The sequence below is a fragment of the Eschrichtius robustus genome, chromosome 19, assembly GCF_028021215.1.
Source record: "Eschrichtius robustus isolate mEscRob2 chromosome 19, mEscRob2.pri, whole genome shotgun sequence".
Classification (NCBI taxonomy): domain Eukaryota; kingdom Metazoa; phylum Chordata; class Mammalia; order Artiodactyla; family Eschrichtiidae; genus Eschrichtius; species Eschrichtius robustus.
This window is the reverse complement of record NC_090842.1, coordinates 58,530,526-58,556,067: the sequence shown is the minus strand read 5'-3', so window position 1 is coordinate 58,556,067 and position 25,542 is coordinate 58,530,526. Positions and strand designations below refer to the sequence as shown.

The 25,542-nt window shown below is 45.3% G+C and overlaps 3 protein-coding genes across 3 annotated transcripts in view; 2 read left to right on the top strand and 1 right to left on the bottom strand.

Annotated features, from left to right (window-relative positions):
* RPS19 (ribosomal protein S19) overlaps nt 1–25,542 on the top strand; it is a 122,631-nt gene that overhangs the window by 34,050 nt on the left and 63,039 nt on the right. The window lies entirely within an intron of this gene.
* CD177 (CD177 molecule) overlaps nt 1–25,542 on the bottom strand; it is a 55,958-nt gene that overhangs the window by 11,561 nt on the left and 18,855 nt on the right. The window lies entirely within an intron of this gene.
* LOC137753542 (carcinoembryonic antigen-related cell adhesion molecule 1-like) lies at nt 10,521–16,749 on the top strand. Its single transcript, XM_068528793.1, has 4 exons — nt 10,521–10,527; nt 11,461–11,739; nt 14,087–14,216; nt 16,709–16,749. The coding sequence occupies exons 1-3, from the start codon at nt 10,521–10,523 to the stop codon at nt 14,206–14,208; spliced, it is 408 nt and encodes a 135-aa protein (XP_068384894.1). The 3' UTR covers nt 14,209–14,216; nt 16,709–16,749.

Here is a 25,542-nt window from a genome sequence, read left to right as displayed (position 1 = left end):
CACCATCCATGTATCTTCGTTGGTGAAGTGCCTCTTCAAATATTTTGCCCATTTTTTTATTGTCTTCTTATTGAGTTGTAAGCGCTTTGTATATTCTAGTTGCAAGTCCTTTGTTAAATAGATGTTTTGCAATAGCTTTCCCAGAAATAAAGGCATATGAGGCATATGTCCAAATAAAGACACATGAAGACATATGAATGTTAATAGTAGCTTTATTTGTAATAGCCCCAAACTGGGAAACAATGCAACCAAACTGTGATATAACCACACCATGAAATATTACTCAGCCATAAATAGGAATGAGCTATTGATACATGCAGAAATTTGAATATGAACTTCAAAATGATTCTGCCTAGCGTATTTATGAGGTTCATCCATGTTGTAGCATGTATCCATACATCATTCTTTTTTGTGATTGAATAATATTCCAATGTATGTTTATACCAGAATTTGTTTATCCATTGACCCATTGATAGACATTTGGGCCATTTCCACCTTTTGGCTATTGTGCATAGTGCTGCTATAACATGTGTACATGTATTTGAGTATCAGTTTTAAATTTTTTTGAGTATATACCTAGGAGTGGAAGAAACCAGACACAAAAAGTCACATACTGTATGATTCATTTACATGAAATATTCAGAATAAGTAAATCCACAGAGACATAATTGGTGGTTCCCAGGGGTTGGGGGATGGGGGAATGGAGAGCAACCTCTTAATGGGTACAGAGTTTTATTTGGAAGTGATGAAAATGTTTTAGAACTAGATAGAGGTGGTGGTCATACAACATTGCGACTGCATTAAATGCCACGGAATTGTTCACTTTAAAATGGTTTATTTTATGTTATGTGAATTTCATCTCAATAAAAAAATTATACTGAATGAAAGAAGCCAGATGAAAAAAGAGAACATACGATAACATTCCATTTATATAAATTCTAGAAAGTGCAAACTAATCTATTGTAAGTGAAAGAAGGTAAATGGTTGCCTGGGTACTGGGGGGGTGGGGCCGAGTGCAGAGGGAGGGATTACAAAGGCTCGTGTGGAAACTTTTGGGTGGAATGGATACGTTCACTGTCTCAACTGTGGTGATGACCTTATGGGGTGTGTATGCACATCAAAACTCATTAAACTGTGTACCTTAAATACGTGTGGTTTCTTGCCTGTCCATTACACCTCAGTAGAGCTGTAATCAAGGCTTGATGTTATGGATTGCCTGTGTAGCCAGGAGGAGAGAATATTGTTCCTCTATTACTGCTACTTCCAAATAGGTAGACGCTGGATGTGTGCCTGCTGGTGTGCAATAATAATAACTGTTGGCCTTTATATGGCACTCACTGCATACTGGGCACTTCAGGCGTCTTAGCTCATTTAATCACCCAAATGAGTCAGTTGAACTCATTTACTTCACTCAACTTTCCTACCCCCTGGCCTTTGCACATGCTGTGTCCTCTGCCTGGAATGCATTTCTGCCCCTTTGTGAGCTCTAGGTTAACTCTGTCTGGGTCATTCTCCATTAGATGTCTGTCTTCAGGAAAGTCTTCCCTGGTCCTTCCATCTAGGTCAGCGTCCCAGTTATGAGGTCATAACTAACTATATGAGAGGACTGAGGAGCAGCTAAACTCACCCTGTAGGAGAAACTTTTAGGGAGTGGTCACATGCGTCTGATGATAAAGACACCATCTTTTCCCACAATGACAGGATTTCTCTATGTAAGGTATAGGGCAGGACACCCAGAGGTTTGGCACAGGGGAAGGAAAAGAAACCAGAGAGAGATTCACCATCTGAAGGCTGTCCTTCACTGGTCGGGTGCACATCTCCATTCCAGCTCCAATGGTAGCAGAGCCTTCAGGGTGCTGCAGTCAAAGGTATTTGCCCATCACCACGACCTGGGAGGTGAAGGTACACTACACCAATATGGATTCTACCTAGCGGTCAGGGCCCCAGCACAAAAGGGGACTCATTCCACCTGCACAACTTGAGAAGAGATTGAAAATGAGATAATTGGCAAGGGTGTGTGACTGTTGTGGAGACACAAGGGTGAGAGCAGTTTCCTGGTGCTGATACCACTGGGTTTCTGTACTGGAACACTGAGGAGTTGCAAGACAGAGACATAGAGAGAATCCTCTCTGGAGAGGGTTACTTGACAGGAACTCCAACTTCAGGCTGAAAAATCCATCCAGCCCACAGCAACACTACAGGGAGGGAGCTGGGGAATTAATACCCCAACCTCACTCAATGTCCTCCCTCTGGTCTCCTGTTGGGTCTCCCCATTGACTGAACCCAGCTGGAAGGCAAGAGATCCCACTGACAGTCCCCACAGCACAGGGCAGGGGGAGAAAGGGAGAGAGTGAATTTGAAGAAGGAAACAGAAAGTGTCCAGCAGTCACCCCTTTCCTTTGTCCGGATGAAAATCAGAGTGCTCAATACAGAAGACACAATTCCCACCCGTTACTTAATCATAGAACCATATTGTGCTAATGACAATGGGTCACACACCCACAGCATTAGACAACCAGTTCTTCATGTACTACAGTGAGAGGAAGATGGGGAAAAACAGCCTATGACGAAGATGAGAAGGTCCTGACTGTGTAGCTGGTGGTGATCAGAGCTGCCCTCTCCTACCATCCATTCTGTGTTCTCTTACCACCTGCCAACACCTCCTCTGGACAACTGGTGTGACACAAATCTTCATTCTTAAGGGAAGTAAGTGTTCAATGGTCTTGTCTTTATTGGCTCTTGGCCACTTTCTGCTGAAAAGGGCCACCGGCCAAGGAGATATTACCCCCAACGCATCCCCTGGCTTCCAAACATGGTCCTCCTTGATCCAGCAACCCAGCCTCCCTCTGGTGGTCAGGTTCCCTCTGGCCATCAGCAGAGTGGCCCTCGTCTCTGCCTGTTGTTTCAGCAGCATGAGGAGCACAGAATGGCAAGGGGGCAGTCCTGGCTTCCAGTTGATTAGAGCTCTGATGGGGTCCCTCACCCACACCAAGCCCGAGGTCACAGAGACCAGGAGCAAAAATTCCTTAAGCGGGTTGTTAGGTGTACTAGTGGGAGGGGACACTCCCTTATCCTCCCCTGATTCATGGACCCCTGCATTCTGGCTCTGGGGGAGGTGACACGATGGACTGGCCACTGGTTCAAGACATACAGCATCTCCTGTTGGGCGGCAGGGTACCTTCTCTCACCCGGTGCCCTCATCAACCATCACGGCCATTCCACCCTTCCAATAGGTCAGCTGTCTCTGTGTAGTGGGGCACCTGGAAGATCAGTGAGCTCCATGGATGGGAGTTAATTGCCTCACTTCCTTTGCCTTAAAATATGTCCTCTAGCTGGAAGCAATACTTCATGGGATACTGTAGCAATAGAACAGACATCTTCTAAGTTCCCAAATGGCAGGGCTGACAGAAGCATTGAGTCCGAGGAAGGCAAATCAGAACCCACAGTGTGTATTTATCCCTGTGGGGAGAAAGCTCAGTCCCCTCGAGGGTGGGGTGTGTCCTGGGTAGTCCTGCTGTAGAAAGACGCCATAACAGGCTTAGAGTTGGCCTCTGCCTCTGTTGGTTTGGGCACTGAGTACAGTCAACAGCCAGGTCACCTTGGGGAGAGTTAACCCATTTGTTGTCTCTGTGGGGAGCTGAGGTAGGAGGTAGATGGGCCCTGGACACAGCAGCTAGAGTTTGTCGAGAGGAGTAAATTTGAGCTTTGTTTTCCCTACACACTTCAACGACAAAGTTAGTGGCAGGAGCTGAGCTCTGCTGGAGTAAAGAGATAAGATGACCACATCTATCACTCCTGAGGTCAGGAAAACCTTCCCTGTCTGCACATGCGCAGGAAGCCTCCTCAGGGTCAAAAAGGGAGGGGGCGTCACCCCATAAATAAGTGTTGTCAAACCTCTCATTAGCCTCTGTGCTGGAATCCATCTCGGCAAAAAGATGTGCACGCCTATTGGGAAGGGTCCTAGGGCAGGTCAGATGTGGGAAAAGAAGCGAGATAATTGGCTAGAGGAGAACAAAGATGCAGAAGAACTGCCCTCTATAAATGATTTAACAGCCTTTTTACTGTGGTCCGCCCACACCCTTTCTCTCCTGGTGTGTATTTCTGCCTAGCTTCTGTCTTATATAAATAAACTGTTTCTCTGTGTGCTCTCCCACATGTTGTGCTGTGTTGCTAATAAAAAACTTTGTACCTGTTTTTGAAGTTTTTGCCTCCTTGAAACATTCTTGTTACCACAGGGCAAGAGCCAGGGCAACTTCACTTCTAGTCTTTAGCTCCCCGGTGGACTAGGGGCTAGGATTCCTGGTTTTCATCCAGGCTACTCAAGTTCAATTTCTGGGCAGGGAAATAAGATCCTGTGTCAGGATCACTCACTGCTGTCTATCCAAAATCAGAGCCTCCACCACCCACATAGCCACTTTGCACATGGGCCCAGTGTGCAAGCACTGATGCGAGAGAAGCCGCCTGACACTGCCCACTGGGTACCAAGAGCCTCCTGCTCAGGGCATGGGTTCTGGTGGGCATTTGTGTGGGACGTGAACATCTTCACCCTCTGTGCCCATCCCCAGAGGACCATCCACATATCCTCCGTGTCTTCATTTGATGCTTTTATTCTTACCAAGTCCTTGACCAAATGGCTCACCAGGGGTCCATGCAGAAGTGGACTTGAGGACCTCTCTCCCTCCCACAAAGTGGACCCCTGAAGTTTTGCCCCCTGAAGGATTTCCTTACATCACTCTTTCAGGACCACATGTGTGAGTGCTAACACAGCAGCTACCCACTTCTGCCTGGCACCGGCCCACACTGCAGTTCCATCCATACACCTAGTCTGTGCTTTCTGTCCTCTGTAAACAGATCACAGGGAATCTCCATGAGCTCATAGGTGTGGGTGGGGGAAGAGGCAGGAGGAGTGGGTGCCATGGGTGCCTGAGCCACCTGCTGGGGTGTCCACCTGTGCCCTCCATTCCTGCTTGAGCCTGATCTCAAACACACCTTTTCCACAGATGGTGGACGCTGCTGAGCATGCCCAACATCATGGCTTGGTAGCTTGACTGCACCCAGTGTGTGATGTGCAGTTCAGGTCACAATGCCCTTGGTGTTGGTGGCCAGGTGTCACTGTCAGTTTGAGCTTCTATAACAAAATATCATGGCTTATCAAGAACAGAATTATTGGGGCTTCCCTGGTGGCGCAGTGGTTGAGAATCTGCCTGCCAATGCAGGGGACACGGGTTTGAGCCCTGGTCTGGGAAGATCCCACATGCGGCGGAGCGACTAGGCCCGTGAGCCACAACTACTGAGCCTGCGCGTCTGGAGCCTGTGCTCCGCAACAAGAGAGGCTGCGATAGTGAGAGGCCCGCGCGCCGCAATGAACAGTGGCCCCCACTTGCCACAACTAGAGAAAGCCCTCGCACAGAAACAAAGACCCAACACAGCCATAAAAATAAATAAATAAAAACCTTCATGGATTTAAAAAAAAAAGAACAGAACTATTTCTCACAGTTTTGGAGGCTGGAAGTCCCAGATCAGGGTGCTTGTGTGATCAGGTTCTGGTGAGGGCCCTCTACTGGGCTGCAGATGGTAGATTTCTCATTGTATCCTCACATGGCTGAAAGAGAGCCAACTAGCTCTTCCTTCTTCATGAAAGGGCACTGCGGTGGTTAATGCTCAACTTGACAGGTCTAAGGGATGCCCAGATAGCTGGTAAAATATTATTTCTGGGTGTTTCTGTGCAGATGTTTCCAGAAGAGAATAGCATTTGAATTGGTGTACTGAGTGAAGATGGCCCTCACCAAAGTGAGTGGGCTTCTTCCAATCCATTGAGGGCCTGAATAGAACAAGAAGGTAGAAGAAGGAAGAATTTGCTCTCTGCTTGAGCTGAGACACACGTCTTCTCCTGCCCTGGGACATCAGCCCTCCTTGTTTCAGGCCTTCGAACCCGGACTAGGACTTATACCGTTGGCTCCCCTGGTTCTCAGGCCTGAGGTTTGAACTGGTACTGCCAGCTATCCTGGGCCTCCATGTACAGACAGCAGATCCTGGGACTTCTTAGCCTCTGTAATTGCATGAACCAATTCTTCACACTAAATCTGTTTCTATGTATTCATATACACCCTACTGCTTCTGTTTCTCTGGAGAACCTTGACTAATACAGGCACTAATCCCATCATTAGAGTTCCACCCTCATGACCTAATGACCTCCCAAAGACCCCAGCTCCAAACACCTTCATACTAGGATTAGTGTTTCCAGTGCACCAGGTACCCAGACTCCACTGGGGCCCAGTAATAAGCCTAGAGCCCCTTTCCAAATGTCTGATTGCAATCTTCAGAAGAAGGCATAGATTTTCTCCAAAACATGGAGTTCTGCACCGTGATTATCCTATTGGACCTTGTAAGATGTTCCACATTGTAATATACTGGGTTTGAAACATAAACACTGTTACTGCCATTATTTTCTAAATACAATCACCCAGGAGTTATTTAGAAGAACTTTTTTATATTTCCAACTGGGAGATTTTGGTGGAAGGAAGCTAGGGTTAATTTCTAGTATAATTCTTTTGTGGTTTAAATGGTTTGTTCTTTTTTATAATTTATGGCTACTCCCTATATGGCCTATTGCTTACTATCCCTACTGTTTGATATTAAAATGTATCTGCATTTATCAACACACGATTTTACTTCTTCAGAACCAGTTGAGGATTAGCCAAGTCTGATGTCCTCTTACAGGAAGTTAAGGGTTTTGCCCAACTGTACTTGTGAAACAAGGTTACAAGCTTTTAAAAATCAATTTCCGATAAATTAATTTGCAAACTGGGTTCTGGCTTCTCCGTTCTTTGGCAATTGAATAAAGTTTGTTCTGTTCCAGTCCTCCCACCCCCCCAAAAAAAATCAATTGCAAGTCACTGATTCATTGCAAAAAAAATCAACTGTGGGCTAAAAAAAAGTATCGGAATTTAGATTTTGCTTATTTATTTGTAGAGCCTTGAACTAGCTAATGCTCATTTGGTTTCTAAATTATTCATGTTGGGTCTAAAGTCAATTTCAGTCAAAGAACCAACTTTTAAAGCTGTTTACATTCTTCTAGTTTGAATTACCAAGATAGAGGGGAGAGAAAGGGGGGTTAAGAAAAAGAGAGAGGAGAAAGAGGAAGAGGGAGAGAGAGAAATGAAGAATAGAAGGAAAGAAAATTAGCTATAGAATGGAGAAGGAGAAAAAAAAAAGTAGAGACAGAATGAAGTTCAGATCTAAAGATGAGCCTGTCTCTTCTGGATATTGACCCCTAATCTGATCCCAGAACCAGACTGATTCTTAACTCTGACCCTATACAATCCCACATTCTGAACCTAAACATCTCATATCAGTTCCTGACCCTGAACAAGCTAAGCCCTAACCCTGACCCTAAACCCTGATTCTGTTATTTGCACTGCAGACTTGAACTTTAAAGAATCTAAAATAGTCATTCCCCAAGTGGACATTCACATCCAGAGATGGTGTTTCATGGGCTTACAGTGGGTTAGGCAGCCTGTGCCCTTTCAGCCTTCAACTTCTCCCTCTGCATCGGTTTTGTCACCCATCCCTCAGAGCCTCTAAAGACACTTACTGAAACAAAATCACTTCCTTGGTCTTCCATTCCTTTCACTGCCTCTTCCCTTCTCAGTCAAGCATCTTCAACTATCTGGACCTATTTTCTTTGCTTCTATTTTTTCACCTCCCACTCACTCCTCCATGCTCTCTTTCCATCTCCTCTTTCTCTAAAATTGCTTTTACTGGGCTTCCCTGCTGCCGTAGTGGTTAAGAATCCATCTACCAATGCAGGGGACTTGGGTTCGAGCCCTGGTCCGGGAAGATCTCACATGCCGCGGAGCAACTAAGCCTGTGCACCACAACTACTGAAGCCTGAGCACCTAGAGCCCATGCTCCGTAACAAGAGCAGCCACTACAATGAGAAGCCCGCACACCGCAACAAAGAGTAGCCCCCACTCGCCGCAACTAGAGAAAAGCCCGCTCGCAGCAACGAAGACCCAACGCAGCCAAAAATAAATAAAATAAATTTATTAAAAATAAATTAACTTTTAAAAATAAAATAAATAAAATAAAATTGCTTTTACCAAGGTTGAGGTAGGAAATAGATGGGCCTCTGGGCCGTACAGCTGGTGTCTGTCAAGTGGAGTAAAATTGAAGCTTTGTTCTCACCCAGACACTCCAAGGACAAAGCTAGTGGCAGGAGCTGAGCTCTGCTGAAGTAAAGAGATAAGATGACCACTGCTGAGGTCAAGGAAAACTTCCCTGTCTGCACATGTGCAGGGAGTCAAAAAGGGAGGGGGCGCCACCCCATAATAAGTGTGGACAGACCCCCACAGGCCTCTGCGGTGGGATCCATCTTAGCAAAAAGTTGCGCACTCATCCTGGGGAGGGTCCTAGAACAGGTCAGATGTGGAAAAAGAAGTTAGATAATTGGCCAAAGGTAAACAAAGACCTGGAAGGACTGTCGTATATAAATGATTCAAATCACCTCTTCACTGCACTCCTCATTCAGGACACACACACTCCTCTCTGTGTGTGTATTTCTGCCTAGTTGCTGCTTCTTCTTTCTTTTTTTTTTTTTTTTTAATATTTATTTATTTGGCTGTGCCGGGTCTCAGTTGAGGCACATGGGATCTTCGTTGCGGCATGCGGGATCTTTAGTTGCGGCATGTGGGATCTAGTTCCCTGACCAGGGATTGAACCTGGGCCCCCTACATTGGGAGCACGAAGTCTTAACCACTGGACCACCAGGGAAGTCCTTCTGCCTAGCTTCTGACTTACTGCACTCCTCCTTATTAGAGAGGATGCCCATACCCTTTCTCTCTGGGTGTGTATTTCTGCCTAGCTTCTGTCTTAAATAAACAAACTGCTTCTCTGTGTGCTCTCCCACATGTTATGCTGTGTCTCTAATAATAAACTTTGTACCTGTTTTTACAGTTTTTGCCTCCTTGAAACATTCTTGCTTTCAATGGGGGTACAGCCAGGGGAACTTTGTCTCTAGCCTCTAGCCCCTGGTGGTCTAGCTGCTGGGATTCCTGGTTTTCATTCAGGCTACCCAGGTTCAATTCCTGGGCATGGAACTAAGATCTCTCTTCAGGACCGCTCACTGCTGTCTCTCTGAGATCAAGGTCACCAATATCCTCTTTTATTGCTAAACCTGCAAGGTGCTCCTCAGGCTAGTTTTGCAGCCTTTGACATGATACACTACTTCTTTCCTGGAATAACCCCTGAGGGTAAATACAAGTCGAAAAAGAAAGAGAAATTAATTTTTCCTAGTGCAAAAAGGAAAAGAGATTCCCCTTTCTTTCAGAGCATTTTCTTTAGAAAATGTGTCATTGTAAATTCTTTCTCTGTCCCTTTGAGATGTATGTAAATCTTTTAAAAATCTAAATAAGATTCTTGCCAGCTTTCCAACCCAGGGAGTATCTTTCCCAAGGACCTGGGAGTTATCGCTTTGAAAATGTGATCAACAGGGAAGATGGCACCTCTGTCTCCCAGATTCTGGGGGAGGGTAAGAGCCCAGTTGAGGTGGACACCGCACTCCAGGTTGCAAAACTACCTCCAGTCGTGAAGATGTGAGAAGTTTATTTTTCCTTTGGATAAAGCTAATTAACTAATACAGATGATCACCCCCAACTACCAGATGAATTTAGGATATGTGACAAATGGTGCTGTCAAGTCCTCTTACTTGAGGACTAGTTACTGTTTATCTTAAGAACATGTATGTAGGGGGTTGTATCTGTCTGGCTATATAAGGGAGTGAGCTTTCTTTCGGTCTTTGCAATTTCTTAGCAAACTGCCTGTACTGTACATCACATTCTGGTTTAATGCTATAATAAAACTTTTTCTTTTTTCTCTTCTACCTGTGTGGAGAGGTTTTCTGGGTTGAGACGAGCCTTTGTTTTTCTTTTCTTTTTTTTTTTTTCTCTTTCAAATTGAATATATTTGACATATAACACTGTTTAAATTTAAGGTGTACAATATTTTAATTTGATACATTTATATATTGCTATATGATTGCCATTGTAGCAATATTTCACACCTATATCCCATTACATAATTATCTTTTCTTTTTAGTGGTTGGAATAATTAAGTTCTAGTCTTTTAGCAAGTTCGATGATTATAATAAAATGTTGTTGTCTATATTCATGTTAGAGCTCTATGGCTTATTTACTACTTGTTTCAAGTTTGCACCCTTAAACAACATCTCTCCTATCCCCCGCAAGCCCATCTCCTTGTTACCGACCAAGGTTCCTGGCCTCCTTAATCAATAGAAATTGATCAGAGGCCAGCCAAGAAATTCAGGCAAGGCCTTATTGGGGTCCCTGCTGCAGCAGGGGGGAATGAGAACAAGTAACAGGTTTCCTTGCTGGCTCGCTCGCTGAGGGGGCTGCGAGCTGGCTCCTCACATGGGGGCAGGGTAAGGGTGTGTCCAGCGGTGGAGCTGGAGGAGGGGCTTAGGTGGTTTGCCCACCCCTCAGGTGGTGGTGTGTGCAGGGGGCATGCGCAGTACCCCGATTTTGCTCCCGACCCCCTGCTTTTGCTCTCAGCTCTTCAGAAGTGGCAGTAGGGCTTTTTGGTCTCTTTGTATCTTGTTGTCCAGATTTTGCCCCAACTGTGCATGCATGCAGTTATTTTTTTTAGTCCCTTATAGTTTCTTTGTATTTTGTTGCTCAAGGAGACGTTTGTCCAGGTGCAAGCATTGCAGCACTGCAGCATAGGGTCCCACGTCCCAGCCTGTCTCATCCTGGTAACCACCATTTTTACTCTCTGTTTTTATGACTTTGGCTTTTCAAGATTCCACATATAAATGATATCATACAGTACTTGTCTTTCTTGGTCTGACTTATCTCCCTTAGCATCAGGCGCTCAAGGTCCATCCATGTTGTCATAAATACCTGTAGCAGGATGTCCTTTCTCGTGATGGAATAATATTCCATTGTGTGTGTGTGTATATATATATATATATATATAGAGAGAGAGAGAGAGAGAGAGAGAGAGAGAGAGAGACTCACCGTCTTTATGCTTTCATCTGTTGATGGGCTTTTAGTTTGTTTCCATATCTTGGCTATTGTGAATAATGCTGCAATAAACATGGGAATGCATATATCTCTTTGAAATCCTGTTTTCATTTCCCTTAGGTCTATACCCCAGAAGTGGAATTGCTGGATTTCATTTTAGTTACATTCTCGAAACACCCCCGACCTTCTGAATTTCTAAGACATCACCTTGCTGGCCAATCCTCAGAGAGGAGGTGCAGCCCTCTCCTTACAGATTATCAATGAAGAGAGCCTCATGACCTTGATCACAGTGTCAGGGCCATCCTCTGGGTCACCTTTACAGAGCTCACTGGCCCCGGGAGTGGCTGAGACCTCTGAGGAAGGAGCGTGGCCCCAGGCCCCTGACCTATTCTCAGTCAGTCACCCCTCTGTCTCTCCACAGACCCAGTGGCACAGCCCTCCATCGAAGCCAGCAACACCACAGTCACAGAACATGAGAATACCGTGGTCCTGACCTGCCGCACAAATGACACTGGGATCTCCATATGCTGGTTCTTCAATGGCCAGAGGCTACTGCTCACAGAGAGGATGAAGCTGTCCCCAGACAACAGCACCCTCACCATCAACCCCGTCAGGAGGGAGGATGCCGGGGATTATCAGTGTGAGGTCTCCAACCCGGGCAATTCCAGGAAAAGTGACCCCCTCAGGCTGGATGTGAAATGTAAGTGACCACTCGCCCCATGCTACATCTTCCCGGGAGAATTACTCTACAAACGGTGTGCAAAATGGATAGAGGTCACAGGGGGCAGAATAGCAGTTAAGAGACCATTATAGTAAACAGATGGCAAAATCTTAATAGCGCCATCTCTGGAAAAAATACAATTAGTTTCTAATCCTGGGTCTGGCATTTACTCTGTGACCTTGTACAATATTTTTTTTTTCTGACGCACTTTCTTTATATGGTAAAAATAAAAAGTATGTAAGATTTACCATTTAAATAATTTTTAAGTTTATAGCTCAGTGGCATTAAGTACATTCATATTGGTTTGCAATCGTTACCCATATACATGCACTACATTTTGGTTAGTATTGTCATCTGAAAATATTATCTTCCAGTCCGTGAACACAGAATGTCTTTCCATTTATTTATGTCTTCTTTAATTTCTCTTACTATGTTTTCTCCTTTTTGAAAAATTGTTTTTCAGTTTTTCTGTGTACAAGTCTGTCACTTACCTGGTTAATTCCTAAATGTTTTATTCTGATTGATGCTGTTATAAATGGAATTTTTAAAATTTCCTTTTCATACTGTTCACTTTTCATGTATAGAAAATACAACTGTATTTATGTGCTGGTTTAGTATCCTGCAGCTTTGCCAAATTTGCTTATTAGTCCTAACAGTTTTTTGTGACATTTTTAGGGTTTTCTATATAAGGTCACATCATCTGGAAACAATTAATTTTGCTTCTTCATTTACAATTTCGATGTCTTTTATTTCTTCTTCTTTTTTTTTTTGCCTACTTGGTCTATTACTTTCAATACTATTTTGAATAGAAGTGGCAAAAGCAGGCATCCTTATCTTGTTCTTGATCTTAGCGGAAAAACTTTCAGGCTTTCACATTTAGAATGATGTTAGATACGGGTTTTAATATATGGCCTCTATTATGTGGAGGTAGTTTCCTTCTATTCTGAGTTAGAGTGTGATGAAAGGATTTTGAATTTTGTCTAATGCTTAAACTGATTTAATCTCCTTCTTAGTTACAGGTCGATCATATTTTCTATGTCTCTGTGATTCCACCTTGGTAGCTTTTGAGTTTCTAGGAATTTGTCTATTTCATCGAAGTTATGCAACTTGTTGGCATATAATTATTCATAATACTCTTGTAATTCTTATTATTTCTTGAGAATTGGTAGTTACGTTCCCACTTTCATTTCTGATTTTAGTAATCTGAATCTTCCCTTTTTTTCTTGATCATTCTAGTTAAAGGTTTGTCAATTTTGTTAATCCTTTTTGAAGAACCAATTTTTGTTTTTATTGATTTTCTCTATTATCTTTCCATTCACTGTTTATCTCCACTCTAATTGTTATTATTTCCTTCCTTCTGCTAGCTCACGGTTTGGTTTGTTCTTCTTTTGCTAGTTCCTTAAGTTGTAAAGTTCGGTTGCTGATTTGAGATCTTTTTTTTTCAATGTAAGCATTAACGATTATAAACTTCTTGCACAAGATTATTAACTACTCTGAGCCTCAGATTCCTCAACTGAAAATTGCAGTAAAAGCACCTGCTTCATGGCATTATTTCAAAGATTTAATGTACTATTAAATTAAACTCTTGGTAAAACGCCACACACAGAGGAAAATGTTCCATAACTGTTAGATGCTATTACTACTACTATTACCATTAGGCTCTATAAAATCAGGTACTCCTACCGTCAAGGACTACCTGACTCTAGATCCACCTGTTAGCTATACGACAAAGGGCACGTTTTTTCACCACTGGAAGCCTCAAGTTTTTCACCTATGAAATGGAAATAATGTCGATCTGGCAGGGTTACATGAATCAAATGAGATATATGTAAAGTATATAGCCCACATGCCTAGAGCCCATGCTCTGCAACAAGAGAAGCCACTGCAATGAGAAGCCTGTGCACCACAACGAAGAGTAGCCCCCGCTCACTGCAGCTAGAGAAAGCCCGCACGCAGCAACGAAGACCCAACACAGCCAAAAATAAAATAAATAAATTTATTTTTAAAAATGGATAACCAACAAGGACCTACTGTATAGCACAGGGAACTCTGCTCAATGTCATGTGGCAGGCTGGTTGGGAGGGGAGTTTGGGGGAGAATGAATACAGGTATATGTATGGCTGAGCCCCTTTGCTGTTCACCTGAAACTATCACAAATTTTTAATTGGCTATACTCCAATATAAAATAAAAAGTTTAAAAAAAAGAAAATTTATTCCTTGAAGGAACAAGTAGAGACTATTTCATGTTGACCGTTGTTTCTCAGAGCACCTCCCACTGTAAAATAATGTCACCTTCATTCATTCTTCTCTGTTCTTTCCATGACAGATGATTCAACACAAGGAAGTTCTTCTGGCTTCTCAGGTGGTGCTATTGCCGGCATCGTGATTGGAGTCCTGGCTGGGGTAGCTCTGATAGCACCCCTGGTGTATTTCCTATATGTGAGATAGACTGCAGGGTATGATGCCTTTCCTCTTGTTCTGCTTTCTCTGAGGCTAATCGTCATGCTTGGGAGAGAGAAGGAGACTTCATCTCTGTCTCTGGCCTGGATCTGCTCCTCATGCTTCCTAAAGCCCTGCTTCTTGGCACTAATTCTTAGGGGTCTCTTCTTCCCTGGTCTTCATGCTTCATGCTTCATGTCTCCCGGACATGGTTATTTCCAACCCCATCTTGTTTAGCGGGAGCAGAGCCCATTATGTTCCTCTGTCCCCAGTCAGGGAAGCCAAGGTCCAAGAAGGAAAACTAATGAGGATATGAAAGAAGCAGGAGGAAGGGGGTCCTGTGCTCTGTCGACAACAGTAGCAGGAGGAGGGAGGGACAGGACAGGAAGAGAACCTAAGAAAAGCAGAAACAACCAAAGGCCTCCTGGGCAATAAATAAAGTGAGAAAAAAACAGCATCTATCTATAAAAGGGGAAAGGTGTCAGGGTAGAAATAGAAGCAGTTGGCATGAATGGCCCTAAATGTGAATAGCCAGTAAGCAGGAGAGGAGTAAACACTAGAAGGGATGATAGGTAGATTGAAGAAGGAGGTCCTCAGAGGAAAGAGGACCAACCAAGGTATACATGAACATTGAGGAGCCCCAAGGAATCAGGCTGACAGTATCCTTCCTAATTTAAGAAGCAAAGACCCTGTGCCTGGGAATAGCAGTCACAGTGTCTGATATTTATTTCTGGCAAGTGACCAGCGAGACCTCATGGAGCACAAATCCTCAGACCACAACCAGAGTAACTAAACCTGCTCACCTCGTGAGAGCTCGTATGTTCTACTACATACCCTGCCCTAGCAGGGAATCCCGGATTTCCAAGTGAATCCCTACCTTCTGAATTATTAGAGGGGATCTCAGTTTCCCAGTCTTACAACTGGCATAGGTCCTCACACCCTTCCTGCTGCAAAAGATTCCCCTGAGACACAGCCTGGGGAGAGACACTCGCCCCTCCTAGGCCAGGCAAGCCAAGCAGGCCATGAGATGGACATGTTTCCAAGAGCCATTTCCTCATCCTACCTCCTTCCCCCTCCTGCCTCTATTACGGATGCGGGCATCTCCTTTGGTGAGGCTTTCCCTGCCTTTGGTGCTCTGGGTACTGTGGGCCTCAATGCCCCTCCTTGCCGCTGGAGCCTGCGGCTGAGACACACACCTGGGCAAAACTCAGGCCTTGTGAACTGGAAGAAATCTTCAGAAGTGCACTGAGGCCTCTCCCCACCCCTCCTTGGTCTAACGCCCTGGGGTCTGGACCACAGACTGAGGGAAGCGAATTCCTTAAGTCTTAATCATGGGCCACCTCCCCACCCCACCCTCTCACCACCTGCCACCTCCTTCAGCTAGAAGCACAACAGCTTAGGAACGCCACATTCTGAGGTCATAAGTCAGCTCTGCATTTTCATGGGTTGGTAACTCTTCTTTTGCTTCCCCAGGTCAGGGCTACTCTGACAATTCACCCAGCAAGCCAGTTTCATTGGCTCTTTTTCTCATGAAAATATCTCTGTGTAGAATGGGTTATTCTTGAAGACACAAATGGGAGATCAAGTTTGGATCAAAGTTCCTCACTGCAACAACAAACAAAGAAGTATTGGTTAATCACTCCCATGGGTCTAATTCATGCAAGAATGTTGACTTTAGAATTTTTCTCATCCTGTATTTTAATCCTGGCTGTGACCTTGAGCAAGTAACTTAACCTCGTTGATCCTCAGCTTTGTCCTCTGTAAAATGGGCATGCTGCCTACTTCAAAGTGAAGGTCAAGGAATTAAATGACAGAAATGTAAAGCCCTCATCACAATGCCCAGCTCAAGGAAGGCACTAGATCATTCTCCTTCCTCTGCCTCCAATCTGATCCTGCCCTTACTGTCAAAGGATCATTTCCATTCTAATGGGTCTGAGGCCTTAGTTCCTTTACTGTCTATTAATAAATTTTACTGAATATTCTCATCTTAACCTTCAATAGAATATACATACATACTGAAAAGTGCTTAAATCATATTTGAACAATCTGAACAACCCATGTAAGCAGCACCCAAATCGATAAATAAAACATGTCATTCCCCCCCCCCCAAAAAAAGACCTCCAGTTACTTCCCTTCAAAGAGTAACCACTATCCTCACTTCCAATGCGATTATGCTCTTACATAAAGGAAAAACACAGTATGTCCTTACATGTGTCTGGCTTCTTTCATTCAAAATTGTTTTGTAAGATTCATCCATCTCATTGTATGCCCTTGTGCTTAATTTATTCTCATTGCTGTATCATCGTATTTCATTGTAGCATTCCATAATCTATCTCTCCTAATGATCATTCAACAGGATGTTAGTAAGCAGAGAAAATGGGTAATAAAAGCCCTTCTCTGAAGCTAAAAGTTTCAAAGTGGTGAAAGCATGTGGTGCTGAATCACACTGGACAAGGTGAGGGCCTGGCCTACGACACTGATTTAATTGACTGCTGTTCATTCCTTTCAGATCGACGAAGTTGCATATTCTGCCCTGAACTTCAATGCCCAGGAATCAAAGAAACCAACTTCAGCCTCCCCATCAGCCACAGAAACAGTTTATTCAGAAGTGAAAAATAAGTAATGCAACCAGTCCTGCTCGCTGCACTTATTCCAAGCTTCTCATCCCCATCCCTAGGAGATCCCTTTGCCCTCCAGGGAAAATGGGAATAGTGTCTTTCCCCCCCCTTTCATCCCTAATGAGGCACATCCTGGCTGCCAGGTCACAGCCCCTTCCTTCAGTGTCAGTAGATGAAAAGGTACATCCAGGAGGAGGTCTGGAGGAAACCCAACCTTCCTTGTCATTGAACTTTGGCGAAGCAGACCTTGGGAGAGAGTTGCCGGAACGTCCACCCCTCCCATTTGCTGACCTAGACCAGTTTTATTTATTTATTTTTTAATATAAATTTATTTATTTATTTGTTTTTTATTTTTGGCTGCGTTGGGTCTTCGTTGCTGCGCGCGGGCTTTCTCTAGTTGCGGTGAGCGGGGGCTACTCTTCTCGTTGTGGTGTGTGGGCTTCTCATTACGGTGGCTTCTCTTGTTGTGGAGCATGGGCTCTAGGCGCGCAGGCTTCAGTAGTTGTGGTTCACGGGCTCTGGAGCACAGGCTCAGTAGTTGTGGCACACGGGCTTAGTTACTCCGCGTCATGTGGGATCTTCCCAGACCAGGGCTCGAACCCGTGTCCCTTGCATTGGCAGGCGGGTTCTTAACCACTACACCACCAGGGAAGCCCTAGAACAGTTTTAAACTTGCGTATTCAGAGCACACTCATTCCTTCCCACCTCAGTCCTGTCCTATTGGAGTCTAACTTGAATTTGCCATAACCTTGAGAGTTATGTCCTTATGCACTGAAATGCATGTGCCAGAAAAGACGAGAGAGAAACAGGAAAAGGAAAAGCTTCTCCTAGCTCTTCAAAGTCCAGTATAAATCCACAGGAAAATACATATATAACCAATTTAGGACTGCAAATTCTACACCTTTGTCTACTGTCAGGATTGTCTACCTGCAGGATCAGGGCCTAAACACCTTGCTGCTTACCTAGAATACCACCTAGGCCCTTTGGAAAACTCTTCTTCAGAGAACCTACCAGAAGAAACTAAAAAACTACTTGTCTAGGTCCATAAGTAATTCCTGAAAAAAATGCAAAAAATGCAGGTACGTTTAAATAACTTTATGGGCTTTACTCCAGGAAGTGCCCACAGAGGAAGGGGTTATTGCTTTAGGGGGCAGTTGGCTCTTAACACATACAATCTGCTGGGACTTGGGAAAGGAATCAGAAAGCTACCCTTCAGAGATGATCTAAATAATTGCTAAAGAATGCACAGTTTGTGGTACTGAGTTTTTCCCCTTCCTTCTGAGACATTCTGCAATTTTAATTTTTGTAACTCCTTTCTATGTGAAAGGGGTTGTTTACTTAATTTACTGTGCAAGCCAATCTGACTGCCTTAGGTGAAAGAAGCCACCAAAACCCCTCAAGTCCCTCTGGCCAGAAGCTCCTCAAGCCTTTTACGTCAGGGGCTCCACATAGAAAATAAGAAGAAGCAGTTTTCTACATTCATGGCCAGAAAGGGATCTCAGTTTCTAGGCATCTCAGACCAACCACCAGCACCATTCTATTCCGTGCTTCTGCCTGTGCACGTTCCATCTGCCCCACTCACCTTCTCAGGAAACCTTGGCCTCTGCTAAGGTGTGTTTGGTTCTTGAGAAGCAGGAGCACCTGAAGGGGACACGACCACCCGCGCAGTTGGCATCGTTTACAACCTAGAACGCTGCACTGGTGCGGATGCTCCTTAGGACACAAGGGGAGGATTGTAACTCAGCTCTCGGCTCCGTGAAAGCCTCTGAAACTTGTTTTCTCCCATGGGGTCTCTGAGACCCAACGTGTCAGCATAAAAAGGAAGGGCAGGAGAAGGAGAGGCACGTCTACTTCCCACCCAGCCTCCTTCTGCATCGATGGAACCTCCTTGAGGCTGTTGAGAGAAAGGTTTCATTCCATATTCATTACTTGATCTAATGCTGTGTGGAACTGGCCCCCTCAAAGAGGGTTGGTTGGGGGTTCTCTGTACTCAGGAACCTCTTTCAGGGTCTTTTAACCCTGACACAGACTGTATATACCTCCTCTCATCCACGCTATTCTGTGTAATTTAATTTTGCCTGGCTAAGGCCGCTTCTGAATTATTTGTAAAATTTGCTCTATATTTATAATAAAAATTATATATCAGGCATCAACATGCTGCCTCACAGTTGGTATTATTTTCTACAATGTTTTCTTTACAGGCAGAAGAAACAGAAATTGCTTAACAGGGAGTCAGCGTGAGCCTGTTTCTAAGTCCACATGGTATCTGATCTAGTGATCAGAGAATTCGCTAAATTCATTTGCACACCTGCTAACAAAGTGAGTCTATCTAGAGCAACAAGCCACAGCTCCAACCTGCCTGGAAGAAACTGCCTGTCTTCCTCTGGGACAGAAGACGATTTCGTGAGTAGATCTCCTGGCCTCTTTACTAGGGACAAATCACACTTCCCACGCAGATGGCTCCAGTGAATCAGATGCAGCGATACAGCTTTCACTCCAACAGTCTCCACGGCCTCAGGGGTATGGAAATCTCTCTAGCACCCTCCCTCCTCCTTGTACCCTGTTCCTTTCTTTCTGCCCCTCAGAGGGTCAGAGCTCTTCTAACCTGGATAACCTTCATTCCTTAATTAGCCTGTTATCTCATTTCCTGCACTTCCAAGCAATTGAAACGTGTGCTGTCTTTCTCCTTCCTCATGCCGTGGTTTCTCCTGGCCCTCTGCAGTGCTGGCCCCCTTCCCAAGACCCCTGGAAGCAGCAGAAAATCAGCACCCATCTCTCGGCCAATTCAAAGGTACTTTCACTGTCCTCACACTGTTCACTTTTACAGCATCTGAGACCACACACAACTTGTCCCTTCTGGACACTCTCCTCCTACCAGCCCCCCCCGTGCATTGCACCCCGACAGCAGATTTCCTACTCAGACCTGCTTGTCTCACTCCACACCACCCTCCTTCCACAGCTTCCATGACCTCTCTGCAGGTGGCTTCTTCATCTATATCTCTAGCCAGTTCTACTTCCCAGAACTCATGACACTCACATCCAAATACCTTCTGAAATTGCTCCCCATCTGAACTGGCTTTCCCCCACAGGTCACTCATTCCTCTCAGTGATGCCACTGCTTCCTCAGCCCTTGCTCTTTCGTTTTCTAGATTCAATACATCGTCGAAGCCTGTTGATTCCTTGTTGAACATCTCTCAGTTATGTCATTCTCTCCACTCCCATACACCTAAATGACCCAGGCCCTCAACACCTCTGCTGGAAGTGCTGCTTCCAGCACTGAAGTTAGCGGAGTTAGCATCTCCCCACAACTGGGGCGCCTGCCGGCCACTGGTGGGGAACTCTGACCCCCAAGGAGACGGGAGGAACCCCAGAGTGAACCGGTAGGATGTAGGGGGACCGAGGGGGGAGGAGAAGTGAAGGCCAGACAAGATCAGCACCCCTGAGGCCGGGGAGATCAGGAGAGGCAGGTGGGAGGGACTCTCCGGGAAGAGCGGGAGAGGAGCAGAGGGCGTTTGCCCCGCCCACTTGGGCCCTGGGGAGCCTGCTGAGTTCGCAGGCGGATCCCCTGCCCTCCAACACCCTCTCCAGGCCACGTGGGTCCTTGGGGGCATAGGAGGGAGACGGGGGACATCAGGAGAGGCAGGCAGGAGGGGCCCTCTGGGAGGAGCAGGAGACGAGCAGAGGGCGATTGCCCCGCCCACTCAAGCCCAGGAAGCCTGCTGGGCTCCCAGGTGAGGTCCCCCACCCTCTGATACCAGGGGTGGGGGGCACGCCTGGGCCCCTTCTGTTCTGTTGAGACTAAGCCCCACCCCCCCCACAGCCCCCAGGGCCTTTTCCAGCCCTATGGGTCCTAAGCATAGGCCCCGCCCACTGCCCAAACCTCACCCTTGCCTAGGTCCCGCCCTCCACAGCCAAGGCCTTTTCCCCCTTTGTTTTTTCTTTTTTTCTTTTCCCTCCTCTTCTTTTCTACTACTGTGGTACTGTTGCACCTTCTGGTTGTTGATTCATCTATATTTCTATATTTTTATTTTTATATTCTTTCTAACATATCTGTTATTTTCCTAGTCTAATTTTATTTTGTACTTTGCTATTGTTCTCTCTTTTTTTTTTTGCCACCCCCCCACCCCCCGCTGCTTGCAGGATCTTGGTTCACAAGCTGGGTCTCCGCAAGAGTGGGAAGTGCTGTTAGAACATTAACTAACTACCCAGGAGCAGAAGGAAATGGGGCTCTCTGAAAGGTCTCTCCCTACATATTCTCCCCAAGTTCCCTCTGAGAGTTGGACAATTCAAGGCTATGTCCCAGCCCTAGGATGTGATAGTTATTTTCTGTTATAAAGATGGGGGAGGGATCACAAAGCAGAAGTGGGACACTGGAAAGGACAGACTAAAAAGAGCTGCTTAAGCATGCTTTGTTTAAAGGTCAAGGTCTTGTGAATCATGCCAAACTCCCTTCCCTGCCTGGGCTCTCTATGAGGATGAGCCTTGCCCCATTCTTGGAGCCCCCTTGAACCCAGAACTCTTCTTGCTTGGGGACCAGAGCAACAAAGGAAAAAGGGAACTGGGAACAGGATGACAAACAAATACAAGCAGAGTGGCAGGACCCCTGAAATACTCAGTGAGATTATAAGGAAGTGAAACTAGTTTTCTTGTAGGGCTCAAACAGGTTTTGAGAGCAACTCTACTATTAAGTGACCAAAATATTTTCAGTAATGACAGAACTTTTGGAATAAATGCATAGGCACTAAGGACAACTACTTTTAAAGTGCCCATATTTATCTGGATATGATATACTTATAAAAGGAATCCTATAACTCCTTTGACTCTCATAACTTTATTGTTTTAACTTACATAGAACTGTGGAACAGTTTGATATGACCAGAAGTTTGAAGAAAGAGGGAAAAGCAGGAATAAAATAGGAGTATATACGGTGGCAGAGATGTGTGAAGAAGAAAAAAGAAGATCAAAGAAAAGAGTAATACAAACGGAACAATAAATTCCTATCATACTACAGAGAAGAAAGTAGAGTGTTAATTATGGTTAAGATCAGCAAACAGGCCCACTCCCCCAAATGAAGCTCTCTCACTTCCATTTAAACCCAAGAAGGGCTTTGTTACCCTACATTGGAGTGTTAGACTTTGTGCATTTGTTGGCTAGTTCGCATTAGACAGAGAAATTTGATTAATATCAATTCTTCAAAAAACCAACTAAAAACTTGCCTATCACTAAATTAACAAAGAGCAAGAGTTATTTAAAGTGCTTCATGGGTTTGTGAGCTTATTCTCTAAGGCAACTTCTCTTCTTAAGAATCCTAAGGCCTCCATATGACCCAGCAATTCCACTCCCAGGTTTATATGCAAGAGAAATGAAAACACATGTCCACATTAGAACTTGTACACAAGCTTGGAGGGAGATCAAGACAGGAGAGTAGAAGGACACAGAGCTCCCCTCCCTGTATGACACATCAGAAATATATCTACCTAGTAAGATTGGCGGAAAGACACAACGAAGGTTGTGAGAAAGATGCACACAGAATCTGGTAGGCAGAGAAGAGAAGTGATCAGGTCAGGACCTGAGTCCCTGGGAAGGGACACAGAAAAGGAGGAGGATTGCAAGGGCTGAGAGATCCTCCCTGGGGAGTGAGAGGTTCAAACCACATACTGGGCGCCACAGGCCTGGGGTCCAAAACTGGGAGGAAGAGTTTCAAAACCAGTGGGACTAACAGTGGGGCTGTTTGAAACCTATACTTGGTTGGTGAAGAACGCACACACGCTCACTTACTCCCGAAACAAGAAGGAGGAAGCGGATTGAAACTGCCCAGGACTCTGGCTGGTTTCCAGGGACTGCCCCGGCACGTGACCCAGCCCCAGCCGGTACCCGACCCAGCTCCTCCTGCTCCAGCACGGCTCCCCTCTGGGGCCAAGGTGCCAACGCTGGGAAGGGGAAGGAGACTAACACACTTAGGCAATGAAGCCAACTTGGACCGACCCTCAGGGCTTCTGCTCCAGCAACTTGTGACTCACCCCCGGCCCCAATAGGGGGTGCTGTCCACTGAGCAGAGGAGAAGCCCCAGCTCACACCTGGCTCTGGCTCTAGCCCCTCCATCTCCTACCAAGCTGATAGCTGTCAGCACCCCCTGGGGGAAGATGAGACACATGCTCACATCAGATTCAGCTCTCCCACCAGCTACTGGGCACACTCATAATGTATAGGGATGCCCCACACAAGGACACAAGTTCAAGACCAGAATAGGTAACGGTTTCACCTAATTTCATACAGACAGAGAAAGTTAAGCAAAATGAGAAGGTAGAAGAATTTACCTCATCTGAAAGAACAAGAGAAAACCCCTGAATACACAACTAATGACACAGAAATAAATAATTTACCAAATGAAGAGTTCAAAGCATTGGTAACAGGAATGATAAACAAATTACAGAAAAGAATAGATGAGCACAGTGAGAGTTTTAACAAGGAATTAGAAAATATATATTAAAAAAGAACAACTGAAGTATGCAATAACTGAAATGAAAAACACACTATGTGGAACTTACATCAGGCTAGGTGATACCGAAGAATGCGTAAGTGATGTAGAAGATAGAATAATGGAAATTGCCCAATCAGAATAGCAAAAAGAAAAAAAAATTTTTTTAATGAGAGCAGCTTAAGGTATCTCTAGAACAACATCAAGCATACCAACATTCACATTATAGAGGTCCCAGAAGGAGAAGTGAGAGAAAGTTGTCCAAAAAGCATTTGGTGAAATTATGGCTGAGAACTTCCCAAACCTGAAAAAGGAAACAGATATCCAGGTACAAAAGGCACAGAAGGTCCCAAACAAGATGAACCCAAAGAGACCCACACCAAGATGTATCATAATGAAAATGACAAAAGTTAAAGAGAGAATTCTAAAGACAGAGAAAAACAAAGAATCTCATATAAGAGAACCATCATAAGGCTATCAGCTGATTTTTCTGCAGAAACCGTGCGGGCCAGAAAGGAGTGGCAAGATTTATTGATATTTAGACTGCTGAAAGGGGAAAACCTACAACTTAGGATACTTTATCCAGCAAGATTAGCATTTTGAATTGAAGGAGAGATAAAAAAAACTTCTCAGAGAAGCAAAAACTAAGAGTTCATCAATACTGAACTTACCCTAAAAGAAATGTTAAACGCTCTTCTGTAAGTGGAAAAGAAAAATCTACAACAAGAAGTAAGACTCTATAGGAAAGAAAAAGATCCCACTGATAAATGCTGTCTGTCAACCACTTAAGCTAGTATGAAGAAAAAAGGACAAAATATTGTAATATCAACTATAACTACAACAGTGAAGGGATAAATATGAAGACTTTCTCATGGTAACAAAGGAAATTGGTTGCTTAGCTGACTCAGAACCAGCTGTCCTCACCCCCAGCCCAGGGCCCTGCCCCACCTCTGGATGTCCCCAAGGACCCAGTGTGTGAACATCCCCAAAACTGAACTCTATAATCTCTCAGTTGTCCTCACTCGAGGCAGGCAGTGTAACTGGATCAGCCCTCCAAACATGTAGTGGATGGTTCATATTTCCTCCTGTTTATCTGCACTGCCCGGCTCAGGGCCCTGAGGGAGACTAACCCTCCATTTCAGAAAAGATGGGGAGCACGCAGACCTCTGTGTGGGTGACAGGATTTCCACTTCACATGCCAGGCTTCAACTCCACCATCCCCAACCCTCAGCATGTGCCCGCTCCTCGTGGGGTGAAGCAGCTGAACCTCGTGGGGTGAAGCAGCTGAACCTCATGGAAAGCACCACCTCCACATCGAGGGCGGCCGGGCCTGAGAGGAACCACCGTGCAACTGCTCCTGTCCCAGCGCTCGTCCCCCCAGCACCAAACCACACAGATGGTGCCCCGCCCTCCCCTAGTCTGGTCCCACACAGGTGGTAAGCCAGCCGGGACAGATGGCTGAGGGGGAGTGGGTGGGGAGGGGCTATAAGCGAGGAGAGAAGCAAATGAAGGGTGAAAGGAAAATGGGAATAAAAGCCACTGTCTCCAAACGCCTCCTCTAGCATAAGCATCAGCATGATTTCATGCTTTCTCAGAACGGAATGTACCCCTCCAACAGCCCAGAGAAAGAAAGAAAGCAGAGACTACAGTGTCGACCTCACAGAGGGACGAGACCCAAACTGCAGGTGGCTGGAGAAGGCAGGATTCCATTGCCTTCCAGAACCAGACATCCAGCCCCAACTCAGTTAGTCTCAAATGTCAGTGTTTGAGGTTCTGCTTTTCGTTGCTGCAAGGTGAGGCCTATACATCTGAATTTATAACAAACATCCCAGGTGACTCTGATGCAGATGGTTTGAGGACCACCCCATGAGAAGTCCCGCCTCATCACTGCCCCACAGGACTGCTGAGTGGTTAGAGCACAAGTAGAAAGTCCCCAGACCTCTGACTTCCTCCTCAGCCCCAATTCCTGGCCCTGACTTCTTAGACCCGTAGTAGGGGCCTGGGACCTGGGGCCGAACCACAGCACCCAACACTGAGCTGTGTGGGTAGAGGGAGCAGAAAAGGTGAAAGTATTCAACTCACAGGGGACGTGACACCTGTGTACGCATCACTTGGGCAAGGAATGGATTAGTGAAGGGTTGCTATGCAGGACTCATGGCTCAGGGAGTCTTACTAAGGAGTCTACTTCCTCAGTGCTGTCCTGCTGAGAGCAAAGGTGGGTGTGGGAGGCATCAGAGCTTTCTCCCA

Bases quoted from the DNA above. Each gene is read 5' to 3' on its own strand.
- LOC137753542 (XM_068528793.1), top strand. The intron at 11,740-14,086 runs GTAAGTGACCAC...TTTCCATGACAG, and splicing joins CCTCAGGCTGGATGTGAAAT to ATGATTCAACACAAGGAAGT.